Here is a 13,963-nt window from a genome sequence, read left to right as displayed (position 1 = left end):
CGCGCGCGCACGGGGCGGAATCTGCGCCCCACAGAGTCTGCAGCCGTTGGGACCAGCGTGACCCGCGAGTGGGGAAGGGGCCCCACAGGGCTGCTGGCAGAAGGGCACGTGAAAAATGAGCCCATAGCTGGACTGGATGTAAGGGAGCAGCCTTGGACTTTGCCAATCTGCTGGCTGCTTGGTGCCAGGGGCGAGTGAGCGCGCGGAGACTGCGCGCGGAGACTGTGCGCAGACCTGGAAGGTGGAGGCTTGCGAATTCGCACAACTATCAGGCTCTTGTTACAGTTCCCCTTAGATCCGTGCATTTGATTATTAAACCCAGTGCATGGGATTCCCCAGTTGGGGTCATTCACAGAGCCTGTAGGGGAAAGTTCTTTTTGGGGAGCCTGGGAAACAGTGGGCAGTGGCAAGGAACCAGCTCTGGGCAGTGGTCTTTCCTGAATCAGTTCCCAATACCATAGAGGAAAAAAAAAAAAAACCCTACTGATAGAGAGGACTTATAGCCTCGGAGGTCAATCCAGACACACTGCCACCCAGAGGCAGAGCCACGAACTGTCTCTTCTACGATCACAAATAAAGGCAGTCTGGTAAACAAATACAAGCTGCCTTAAAATCAGGTCTGTGGTTTACCGCACGGAGGGACAGTGTATCGCAGGGAAGTTCAACACTCCCCTGAATGCCTGGCAGGACTGAGGCGTGCCAAAAAGAAGAGTGGAAGATCTGAAGCACCTTCACTTCCGAATATTTTTATATATATATATATATTTTTTTTAAATTCTTTTTTCACCATTTCATTAAGAACCTATTTTATTTTACTTTATTTTATTTTTTTATTTTTTTCATCACTTGATTTTACCTTTTTAATTACTACATTGTTTTAACCAGTATTATTGCTATCCTTTTACCATTATTTCAAGTGTCATTTTATTTTTTATTATTTTTTTAATTTTTCTTTATTTTATTTTGGGATTAGTGTTATACACACTATTTTCATCGTTCCTTTAGCATCATTTCTCTCTAGCTCACATTTACCCTTAAGCCAAAACTCTCTTCCTCACTTTTCCCCTTTTGTTGTCCTGTTTCTCTTACCCTATTCCTGCTTTGGATTTTACCTATTCCTTCTTTCTAACCACTGTCTAAATTTCACTCTACTTATATATCTAATTTCCAATCCCTCGCTCTCCCCATACAAATAGCCTCTTCCCCACCTCTATTTCATTCTCTAACTTTTTTTTTTTTTTTTATACTTTTGTTTTTTTTCTTCTCTCCCTTTTCCCAATCTCATTTCGGCACTCCTTTTTGTTTTTTATTTTTCTCTTTAATCTTTTTCTCTTTTTTCTTCTATATCCCCTAATTCTCTTCGCTCGGGGGGTCACCTTTATTTGGGGTTATTAATATCGTGAATGCATTTAGTTTGTTGCCTTGTACGTTGTGCCTTGTTGTGTTGTATTTTGTGCCTTTGAATCAGCGCAGCAGAGAGAGAACTACATAACCAAACACCTTGAGAAGAGAAATCATGGTGAAACAAAGAACCAACCCAAATATGAGAGAAAAACAGGCATCATCAGAAAAGGAAGTAAACGAAATGGAGGCAATGGAGGCAAGCAACCTGTCAGAGAAAGAATTCAGAGTAATGGTCATAAGGTGGATGAAAAAAATGGAAGACCAATTCAACAATATGTGTAGGAACCAAGAGGAAATGAAGAAGAACCAAGAGGAAATGAAGAGAAACCAAGAAGAAATGAAAAACGACATCACTGCCATAAAGAACTCAATAGAAAGCATCAACAGTAGACTAGAAGAAGCAGAGGACCGCATCAGTGAGCTAGAAGACAAGGTAGAAAAAAATACCCAAACAGAACAGCTTCTAGAAAAAAAAATTAAAAAGCAGGAGGAGAGCCTAAGAGAACTCTGGGACAATGCTAAACGAAACAACATCCGAATAATAGGGGTGCCAGAAGGAGAGGAAACTGAGCAAGGAATAGAAAACCTGTTTGAAAAAATAGTAACAGAAAATTTCCCGGATATAGGGAGGAAAAAACTCACACAAATCCAAGAAGCTCACAGAGTCCCAAACAAAATGAACCCGAAAAGACCGAAACCAAGGCACATAATAATTAAATTGGCAAACACCAACGACAAAGCAAGAATCTTAAAAGCAGCCAGAGAGAGACAGAAAGTTACCTACAAAGGATCCCCCATTAGACTAGCGACCGATTTCTCAACAGAAACACATCAGGCAAGAAGGGAATGGAATGAAATATACAAAGTCATGCAAAGGAAGGGTCTGAATCCAAGAATACTATACCCAGCGAGGCTATCAATCAAAATTGAGGGTCAAATCAGGAGCTTCACAGACAAAAACGGTCTACAGGAGTTTATTACAACCAAACCAGCAATGCAAGAAATGCTACAGGGTCTGCTGTAAATAGAAAAAACAGGAAACAAAGAAGGAACGCAGCGGTAAAGAACAAAAATGGCGACTAACACATTTCTATCAATAATAACTTTAAATGTAAATGGATTAAATTCCCCAGTCAAAAGGCATAGGGTAAATGAGTGGATAAGGAAACATGACCCATATATCTGCTGTCTACAGGAAACCCACCTCACAAAAAAAGACGCAAACAGACTGATGGTGAAGGGATGGAAAAAGGTTTTTCAGGCCAATGGAAGTGAAAAAAAAGCCGGGGTAGCAATACTTATATCTGACAAATTAGATCTCAAAGTGAAGGACATAAAAAGAGATCAAGAAGGCCACTTCATAATACTAAAGGGAGCAGTCCAACAAGAAGAAATAACTCTGGTAAATATATATGCACCCAATATAGGAGCACCCAAATACGTAAGAAATCTTCTGGAGAAGATCAAGGGAGAGATTGACAGCAATACAATCATAGTAGGGGATCTTAACACCCCATTATCTCCACTGGACAAATCCTCTAAACAGAAACTCAGCAAAGAAACATCAATCCTAAATGACTCACTAGATCAGATGGAATTAATTGACATCTTCAGAACATTTCACCCCAAAGTCACAGAATATACATTCTCCTCGGGTGCACATTTGTCATCTTCAAAGATAGACCATATATTGGGTCACAGACAAAGTCTCTTCAAATTCAAGAAAATTGAAATCATATCAAGTATCTTCTCAGATCACAAAGGCATAAAACTGGAAATCAACTACAACAAAAACAATCCAAAAAAATCAAACACATGGAGACTAAATAGCATGCTATTAAACAACGACTGGGTCACCAGTGAGATCAAAGAAGAAATAAAAAACATCATGGCAACAAATGACAATGAAAACACAACAATCCAAAACCTATGGGACACAGCAAAAGCAGTCTTGAGAGGGAAGTTCATAGCTCTACAAGCCTACTGCAAGAAACAAGAAACAATGAGAATAAATGACCTAACTCTACAACTCGAAGAATTAGAAAGAGAGCAACAAAAAAAGCCCACTGTAAGCAGAAGGAAGGAAATAACAAAGATCAGAGCGGAGATAAATGACATAGAGACCAAAAAAACAATACAAAAGATCAACAAAACCAAGAGCTGGTTCTTTGAAAGGATAAACAAGATTGATACACCTCTAGCCAGGCTCACCAAGAAACAAAGAGAGAGGATCCAAATAAACAAAATCAGAAATGAAAGAGGAGAAATAACAACAGACCCCATAGAAATACAAAGGATTGTTAGAAAATACTATGAACAACTCTACTCCAACACACTAGACAACCTGGAGGAAATGGACATGTTCCTAGATAAATACAACCTTCCAAAACTTAACCAGGAAGAATCTAAAAATCTCAATAGGCCAATAACTATGGAGGAAATCGAAGCAGTAATCAAAAAGCTTCCAGCAAACAAAAGCCCGGGGCCAGATGGCTTCACAGGGGAGTTTTACCAAACATTCAAGGAAGAACTAAAACCTATCCTCCTCAGACTATGTCAAAAGATCCAAGAGGAAGGAGCACTTCCCAGCTCATTCTATGAAGCCAACATCACCCTAATCCCAAAACCAGATAAAGACAATACAATGAAAGAGAATTACAGGCCAATATCCCTCATGAACATAGATGCCAAAATCCTCAACAAAATCCTAGCAAATCGGATCCAGCAGTACATCAAAAAGATCATACACCATGACCAAGTAGGATTTATCCCAGGGATGCAAGGATGGTACAATATCCGCAAATCAATAAATGTGATACATCACATAAACAAATTGAGAGAGAAAAACCACATAGTCATATCAATTGATGCGGAAAAAGCATTTGACAAAATCCAACACCCTTTCTTGATAAAAACTCTCAGCAAGATAGGAATTGAGGGATCATACCTCAACATAATAAAAGCCATATATGACAAACCCACAGCCAACATCATAATCAATGGGCAAAAACTAAAACCATTCCCCCTAAAAACAGGAACAAGACAGGGATGCCCCCTCTCACCACTCCTGTTCAACATAGTACTGGAAGTACTAGCCATTGCGATCAGACACGAAGAAGAAATAAAAGGCATCCAGATTGGAAAAGAAGAAGTAAAACTGTCCTTATTTGCAGATGACATGATACTGTACATACAGAACCCTAAAGACTCCATCAAAAAATTATTAGACTTAATAAATGAATTCGGCAATGTAGCAGGATACAAAATTAATGCTAAGAAATCCATGGCATTTCTTTACACCAATAGTGAACTTACAGAAAGTGAAACTACAGAAGCAATCCCATTTACCATTGCACCAAAAAAATTAAAATACCTAGGAATAAACTTAACTAAGGAGGTAAAAGACTTATATGCTGAAAACTACAGGACACTGAAAAAAGAGATAGAGGAAGACATAAACAGATGGAAGAATATACCGTGTTCATGGATTGGTAGAATCAACATCATCAAAATGTCCATACTACCCAAAGCAATTTATAGATTCAATGCAATCCCCATTAAATTACCAACAGCATATTTCACAGATCTAGAACGAACGTTCCAAAAATTCATCTGGAATAAAAAAAGACCCCGAATAGCTGCAACAATCCTCAGAAAGAACAAAGTAGGTGGGATCTCAATACCAGATATCAAACTGTATTACAAAGCCACTGTTCTTAAAACAGCTTGGTACTGGCACAAGAACAGACATATAGATCAATGGAATCGAATAGACACCCCAGAAATCAACCCAAACCACTATGCCCAATTAATATTCGACAAAGGAGGCAAGAACATACAATGGAGTCAAGACAGTCTTTTCAATAAATGGTGTTGGGAAAATTGGACAGATACATGCAAAAGGATGAAACTAGATCACCAACTCACACCATACACAAAAATAAACTCAAAATGGATAAAAGACTTAAACGTAAGACGGGAAACCATAAAAATACTAGAGGAATCCACAGGCAGCGAAATCGCAAACATATGCCGAAGAAATTTCTTCTCTGATAATGCTCCTAGGGCAATGGAAACTAAAGAGAAAATAAACAAATGGGACTACATCAAAATAAAAAGCTTTTGCACAGCAAAGGAAACCATCAACAAAACAACAAGAAGACCCACTACATGGGAGAACATATTTGCCAATGATACCACCGATAAGGGTTTAATTTCCAACATTTACAGGGATCTCATGAAACTTAACAAAAGGAAGATAAACAATCCAATAAAAAAATGGGCAACTGACCTAGATAGACACTTTTCGAAAGAGGACATACAGAAGGCCGAAAGACATATGAAAACCTTCTCAAAGTCACTAATTATACGAGAGATGCAAATCAAAACGACAATGCGTTATCATCTCACACCTGTCAGAATGGCTATCATCAACAAATCAACAAACAACAAGTGTTGGAGAGGATGTGGAGAAAAAGGAACCCTTCTGCACTGCTGGTGGGAATGCAGACTGGTGCAGCCACTGTGGAGAACAGTATGGAGCTACCTCAGAAGACTAAAAATGGAACTCCCATTTGACCCAGTGATCCCACTACTAGGAATATATCCCAAGAAACCAGAATCGCCAATCAGAAAGGATATATGCACCCCTATGTTCATAGCAGCACAATTCACCATAGCTAAGATTTGGAAACAGCCTAAGTGCCCATCAGCAGATGAGTGGATTAGAAAAGTGTGGTACATATACACAATGGAATACTATGCTGCGGTAAAAAAAAAGGAACTCTTGCCTTTTGCAACAGCATGGATGGAACTGGAGACCATTATGCTAAGTGAAATAAGCCAGTCAGAGAAAGATAAATACCACATGATCTCACTCATTTGTGGATTATAGAGAACAACATAGACTGATGAAAAGGGACAGACTCAAAGACTGAGAAACAGCAATCAGGCTATCAATCCCCAGAAGGAAAGTAGGGGAGGGCGGGGGTAAGGGGAAGAGATCAACCGAAGGACTTGTATACATGTATATAAGCCATACCAATGGACATGGACAACAGGGGGATGGGAGCATGAGTGTGTGTGTGGGGGAGGTTGGGGGTTAATGGGGGGGATGAGGACACATTTGTAATACCTTAACTAATAAAAAAAAAAAAAAAAAGAATATTTGGCAAATCATGTTAATAACTACTGCAGACAATAACTATGCAAGGAAGCCAGAAAACATACAACATTTACTATACACATTTCAGAATTTCTACCAAAAGAATATGACTACTTCTTTACATTAGCTTGTTTACTTACTCCAAGTTGAGAGTGTTAATACATTAGGAGAGAGAAAATGTACAAAATGTGCTGAATTCCTCACTATATACGTAAAACACAATTTGAACCATAATCATGTCTGTGATTCAAGCCCTGGGCATGCCATATTAGTGTACTTATTTGCACTTGGGTTACATACAAGTGTTTAGACAGAGAATGTACTATTTTACTCCTTTACAAGTTTCATTGTACCTAATTATGTAAAGCCATCATTGGTGAGCTACAGAGAAGATAATGTGAAACAGCTCAAGCCATATACCAGGTTTTGAATATTAACATATAGAAAAAAATCCATTTACATACATTATAAAAATTTTATTCTGAAAATTCTTGGCAATGCCACTCCATCATTGTGAAATTAACTAAAACTGTATTATTCAAATCCCAATTTTATTTATAGAAAAATGTAAACCTCTTAAAAAACTTTTGCTTTCTAATAATGTTGGCAATAACAAAATAATTCACCTTATTTCTTGCTCTGTCTCAGAGTACTCAATTCAAATTTGAACTACATTTATCCACTATCTGTGGGAAAATATAGCTGTTATTCATAAGTACTCCATGATCTCAACTACAAAACTAAAAACCTACAATGAAAATATGAAGACAAATCAATACTATCTATGAAGCGTTTCCCTGGAAATGTTAGAAGATAATGATTTCTTCTTGTAAGTGATTTAAATGCCCAAAGAAAAAGTAAATGTGGTATTAGTGTGCTTAAAACACAGTAAAAGTTTGTATTACAAATGCTATTTTAGGAAAAAACTGATTTTAAAAGCCAGTGATATTTCCTATAAGGTCATTGCTGTGATATCTAGATGGTACTTTTTTTCTAATTTTAAAGCTACATATTTTAATAGAGAATGGTCCAAAATGTTTTTAAGGTCAAACTGAAAATATGTTGATTATTTAAAAATGCAAGCAAAGTGCTTTATTATATATTATACTACCAGAATGTTATTGTGGTTTAAAAATATCATTAAATCAGCACAAACCCACACTTATCTTCCTGCACATTTTTCACACCGAGCTGCCTTCTGACTATGAGTAATCTGTTAATCTGCTCTTCGCCTCACAATTCGTCAAAATGACAGATTCATTCCTTCTCTAATACATAATATCTTCATTTACTGCACGCCTTGCTGCATCTTTCTTTTTTGCTAGCACTGAAATTTAGAAAATCACAAGTAAATTTAGAGAATGTCACATGGGTGGCTGTTCCTGCATGTTTCCCATTTCTTCCATTATCCCAGCAGGAGAAACTAAAAGTTCTCTGGACTCTTAATGTGAGTTAATAGTATTTCTGACATGAAGGCAATTTCAGGTTTCAGTAAAAGTGCTGTTAAAGAGGGAAGAGGGAAAATGGTAAAATACAAAGTAATTGTACCCTTCACCAAGTTAAAACATTGACCATAACAGAATTTTCTTCTAATGCTACTGGGCAGTAAATAGATTGTCACCCGCCACCTCTAACCACTAGGTGAAAAGAAAAAGATATTATTTTAAAAAGAGGAAGAAAAAAGGAGAAAGACATCATCCAGTAGTTTAGGGATGATTTTACCCACTTAAAAGACAGGGCTGATTAGCATAAACCACCGCTTAACGGAAGTCCCCCTATGGTTTTATTTAAGCTGAGACCTTTGTTTTTATCATGGTGCTGACTGCCCTCAGGTCAGGCTAGATCTCAGCCTTCTTATTCTTTGCTATTTTGAAAATACAAATGATTTTGCTGTTTAAAAATGTTTTCTAGCAATTGTTTGCTAGCAAATCAATAGAAGGTATTTTACTCTCCCCTCATTTCTTGCTTTGATCCTGTTGCTTGTTAGTCTATAAACTCTGCAAATAAAGGGTATGAAGAACTGAAAAATATGAGAGTATGTAAAATTCTAGACAGCATCCTTTCATTTTAAGTAAGAGATAAAGCACATCATCTACAAATCACCATTTGGCTTCACTTGTTACTGATCCAGGAGTTCACACATCATAAAACCAAGGTCACAACTGTTAAGCTCTAACCAGTCTTGTTTCAGCACACACACGTATTTCCCACGCATACACCCAACACCCAACACCACTTTCTTGTCCGAAGCACCGAATTGCATCTAATTTGTCTTAATCAATGGCAAGGGAGCAAAAGGCTTTTAAGAATCAATGGACAAGAAAAAGTCAATAGAACAATAATGTTAGTGTTAATTCAATCAAATCAGCTAGAAGTTGTTTGCCTTTTCTCTTTCAAGTCATTTGAAATAGGCTGGATGTGTGACTTATACGGTATTTATTATACTGAGTGGGTTTTTATGCGGCAACGAACAGTGAAATATGGAGCTGTAAACTCTGGAAACATAATATATTGCTTGAGTGAAAAATTATGTTTTAACCTTAATCAGTTTCAAAATGTAATGTTTTTCATTAATAAGAGAAACAAAAGAATTATGTATGAGGAAGAAGTAAAACTAACTGCTAACAAAAGCAGAGTGTGTGAGGGGGAGAGGTTTGGAAAGGCTGCACCCGGGCCCCCGGCACCTTTCCTGAGACATTCACACACTCACTGCCTTGATGACACGCAGGGAGGACTGGTCTGCAATGGGAGGCTGAGAGCTCCCTGAAGGCACACTAAAGCCATCTCTCCACGATGCTCTGCACATAGTAGGTGCTTAAAAAACACTGAATGTTGCTAAAGGTATGAACGGAAACACTTTGAATCATTTTGTGCTGTAGAGGTTCCTTGTTTAAACAGGGAAGCTATTCTGCATTTACTAAATGAAGGATGAGGTGGCGAGTCCACAGATGCGACTGGCTGCGGCCACGTAACCCTCATGATGGTCTTCCTCTCCTCAGGTTCATGTCATGCCTGCAGCCCCCCACCCCATCCCCCTCAGGTAGAATGGAGGTGAATGTTATAAACTGAACTTAGTACTTCACCTGGGGAAGAAAGGGGCCCAGCTGAGCCTCTTTGTACCTGGTGTTTATAAAGCCTGTTGAAAAGGTTGGACCAGTGGACTGCAGACCTCTGGGAGGAGGAGGGGCATAGAATCACTTGAGTTTAAGAGGCACAAGCTCCACAGGCTTGGATTACCTATCTATCTATCTATCTATCTATCTATCTATCTATCTATCTATCAGCTACCTATCATCTATCTATCCACATCTACCTACCTACCTATCTATATCCATCTATCTATATCTATATCTATCTAGCTACATCTATCTATTTATATCTATCTATCTATCTATCTCTCTATCTATCACAATTAATCAGGAAATTAGTCCTTGTGCTTTGGTCCGAAAGGAGAAATATTTCTTAAAAATTTTTTAAGATGACCCAAATGTAAGCATTTGAAGAGAAGCAGGACATGCAATTTCTGTATTTCATTTCATTTATACCTTTCTCTCATTTGTACTGGCGGGACAGAAACGTAAGCTGTAGAGAAGCCCATCAGGCTGTGTCCTGACAATTGGCGAGAAAAGAAAGATAAAATCACTGTGATCAGCCCAGAGCAGGCTGGTAGTTACCACGACAGGCCAGCTTGCCTCGGTCGGGCCAGCTGAGCCAGTGGGAACTGAGGTCAGCGGCTATTAATCATTTGTCAAAGTCTGCAGGAGTTTATCAGATAATTATAGTTATAAGTATGTTTATATCACAAAACATGTGGCAAAGCCGCAAAGGATTCAAGCCCTAACACAATCTGCACTGATATTTAAAAATACAGAAGATGATAAATCATAAAGCAAACACTTGAGAAAACCATGCCCTTTATTACTGGGCATTCCAGAATTATCTTCTGTATTGTTTATTTCCATAAACATTTAGAGCCTTACAGAGCCTTAGACTATCTTCCCCCTTCCCTTCTAATTTTCCAATGAGTAAAAATAGCAAGTATAATCATCATTTGAAAGATTGGTTATCGACTCCATCCACGTAAACAGACTTCTAGAAAGTAATCACAGCTTATTTTACAAAACCCATTTCTGAGCAAAAATATCTTGAGCCATTCTGAAGACTCTACACAAACACATACATAGATGTGCCTAAGGGACAGCTCTGAACCCCACAAACCAAGAGGAGGAATTTGAAAATAAATGACTTAAGGCTGCAAACAGCATCCATTTTCTTCCATTTGGCAGCAAGTTCACATGCTAGAAAACACTTCTCAACATGAGTGAACTGTGAAATTGTTTCCTCCTACCCAACACTCCTCTAAATTGTGTTAGATTGTTAGCCACTTCTGCACCTTGTCATTGAGGCTGTCAGCGCCCCAAGAGGCAATGCAGGTGGACACTGGAGGCAAGGGCCCCAGCATTTGAGGTGCTGCCTAACTATCAGTCAGTCTGTTAGGAAAATACAGGGGGAAATATCACACCCATGCCTATCAATACAAGGGGCTTTGTTGAAAATCTAGAGAAGCAAGGGATTATGGTGAGGTGAACCATGAGTATTTTAATTCCTAGATTATAAACATTCCAGAAACAATTAGCTTTATGTCTCTATCCAGTGTCAAACATTGCCCAATGAGTATAAGTGAATTCTTTTATCCCATTTTATATGATGATCTCTGCTACCCTCACAATTTTATCATCTTTTTCATTTATGGCCCAATAATGTCTTTCTGCCACTTCTCCAAGCTGCTGAAGTTATGAGCCAAGAGCCAAGCCATGTAATCTTCAGGTTTCCTGAACAGCTATATAATAACGTTCCAGAAAACTGGTGGATAACCTGCTGGCAAATGGGATTAATTGGATTTTATTTTTTCCTTTAGAATTTGGTTTTTAATTTTATTATGTAAAAATCTAAATTATTTTTTCCTAGATGAATGGACATTTAATTGGTTAAATAAATATACTGTTTAATTAGTAAATTTTCTTATATTCTATCTTTGAGAATTGAATTTTAAATGAGATATTTAAAGTCACAGACTACCACATCTAAACATTAATTAATTTACCCAATATTATGAAGAATATTTTCTATAAAGGGTTCTCTTCAATAGTGGGACTGGTTTTCCTATGGAAAAATCTATGAGTCTCATCAAAGTCCCAGAATCTCAAGCTGGGGATGACTCTGGAGAGCATGTAACTCAGATCCTTTCTGTGATGCATGAGGGTGCTCACATTATTAGGTGAGGTCTGAATAGACTGAGAGGCTTGTCTAAGATAATTTACTGTGTTAGTAGCAGAATGAGGATGAGAATTAGGGTCCTTTTCCCCTTTTATTGAAACAAAAGTTTTCTACCTTTTAACATATCTTATTATCACTATCACTTGTTCAGACTACAAATTCTGAATTTGGACCAAAGTTGGAGTTCCAATTACCTTGAAAGTTTACTCATATATAGAAAAAGAGTTTGTTAGTCAAATCTAGATGAGCTACATGATTACAAGGGACATATTCACATATCAAGAGATAAACTGATTCTAATGATGTTAACATATACTAAACATATACCGTTTACATATACTAAAACTACAATCTCACTTTTGAAACTACTATTATATTTAGTTATGATAGTGACAGATCAAGTGTACAGACCAGGAATACTTAGACGAGGGCACTAACAAAGTCTATTTACTCTACCCATGTCATGGATAGTCTAGGCCCTGTTAAAAGTGCTGTGAACTGTGTAGGTGGTCTCCTGGCTTTCACATGGCTTCGATTTGCTGTTCATTGCTGATTAGACCAGTGGTTACTTGGCGCAAGCTATGTCAATTACATTCTCCTTCCTGAAGTAGGAACTGGATTCAGGCATAGCCTGCCAGCCTCAGCATGTATGTGTAATATGTAAACTCCAGAGCTGTCAGCCAGCCATGTGACTGGAAGCAGAGAAAGCTGGTGCGCAGAGAGAAGAGTGAAGCAGACCCTGGGATCAAGTTTCAGTCCCTCCTAAGGCCTGGTTGCCCTTGGTCTGAGGATATAGCCTATATTCTTATTTAACAAATCCCTACTAGCTATCTATCTGTCTCTCTCTTTTAATACTAGCTAAGTTGTTTTTGATACGTGTAACCGATGAGTCTAGTTCAGACACTGTAACAGAGATCACTCTCCGGAGCCAGAGCTGTGATGCGTCGCTGGTATCTGGCTCACTCAGTGGGACCAACCACAGTACAGGTGAAAGAGCTTGATAATGAGGTGCATTTGGATAATGAGATGCATTACAATAACTAAGACCTTGTGTGTGCAGCTCAAGATAGATTGATTTTAATAAATTCCTAGTATACAATAAATAACAATAAGTTGATACTGGTTTATGCAGATAAACTACCTTATTTAGCTATTTATTAGAAAGCCATATGATACTACATATATTTCAAAACTGAAATTCAGATTTCCTTGTCCCTAATGAGTCTGAAATAATGAGATTTCTTTATATTGATAAATGACTCATATGCCAATGACATTTTAAAAATAATGAAATTTTGAGATTATGAAAATTTGAAATAAAAAAAGTGAATCACTATTTATACTTGTATAAGCTATTTTGATAAATTTAAAGGTACCAAGCAACATAAAAAAGATTTATGCTTAAAATGTACTAAATATCAAATATCTATTAAATTGAAGTATCTAAGCAAGTAGAGTAACAATGACTAAATTAATACTTAAAAGAGTTTGCCAGGAACTGTGCTAATAACTTTTCATGTATTAATTCATTTGATCCTCCCCAAAACACTATGAGATTATGATGCCTGAATTTGAGTTCAATGACTAGCTCTGTGTCCCACAGCTAGTAAAAGGTCGGAGTGCTACTTAAACCTAGGTAGGCTGTTAGCCAACACACTACAGTCTAGATAAGAAAAGTAGACTGACCTTTCTTTAAAAAAAAAGAACTTCGGAAAGACTTCTAAAAAAAAAAAAAAAGAACTTTGGAAAGTCCTTTGGCTGTTTTGAAAACCAATTTCATGAAACCAAGAAAAATGCATAATCTAACTAATCTTTAAACAAGGAATTTAGATTAGTAATGATTCTTACCGGGGGTTAGAAGGAGAAGGTGGATTCATTTCTTTCTGATAGTGCCGGCCCTGGTTGACAGGCTGTAAGAGACAAACCATTTGTGAGTAAAAACTAATCAGTATCATACTCTTGACATATACTTTCACGGTCACTCTCATCACTGTAATTTTCCTCCCAGAAACAATCTGCAAGAAGTGGCTGGCTTATTTTAAAGAAGAGTTGAAGGCTGTTTGGGAGATCAAGCTAATAACAAGGTGATGCATATGAGGAAACAGGTCATTTTAATGG

The 13,963-nt window shown here is 37.7% G+C and overlaps 1 protein-coding gene across 9 annotated transcripts in view; it reads right to left on the bottom strand.

The window, feature by feature from the left end:
- The window catches only part of CFAP20DC (CFAP20 domain containing), a 236,786-nt gene that overhangs the window by 35,889 nt on the left and 186,934 nt on the right, over positions 1-13,963 (bottom strand). For all 9 annotated transcript variants that reach the window (XM_036331721.1, XM_036331722.1, XM_036331723.1 and 6 more), the window contains one exon: positions 13,694-13,755. In XM_036331721.1, coding sequence (XP_036187614.1) covers positions 13,694-13,755 — 62 coding nt within the window. The remainder of the gene's footprint in view (positions 1-13,693; positions 13,756-13,963) is intronic.

Source organism: Myotis myotis, unplaced genomic scaffold (genome assembly GCF_014108235.1).
Source record: "Myotis myotis isolate mMyoMyo1 unplaced genomic scaffold, mMyoMyo1.p scaffold_m19_p_13, whole genome shotgun sequence".
Lineage (NCBI taxonomy): Eukaryota > Metazoa > Chordata > Mammalia > Chiroptera > Vespertilionidae > Myotis > Myotis myotis.
This window is presented reverse-complemented; position numbering and strand designations above follow the sequence as displayed.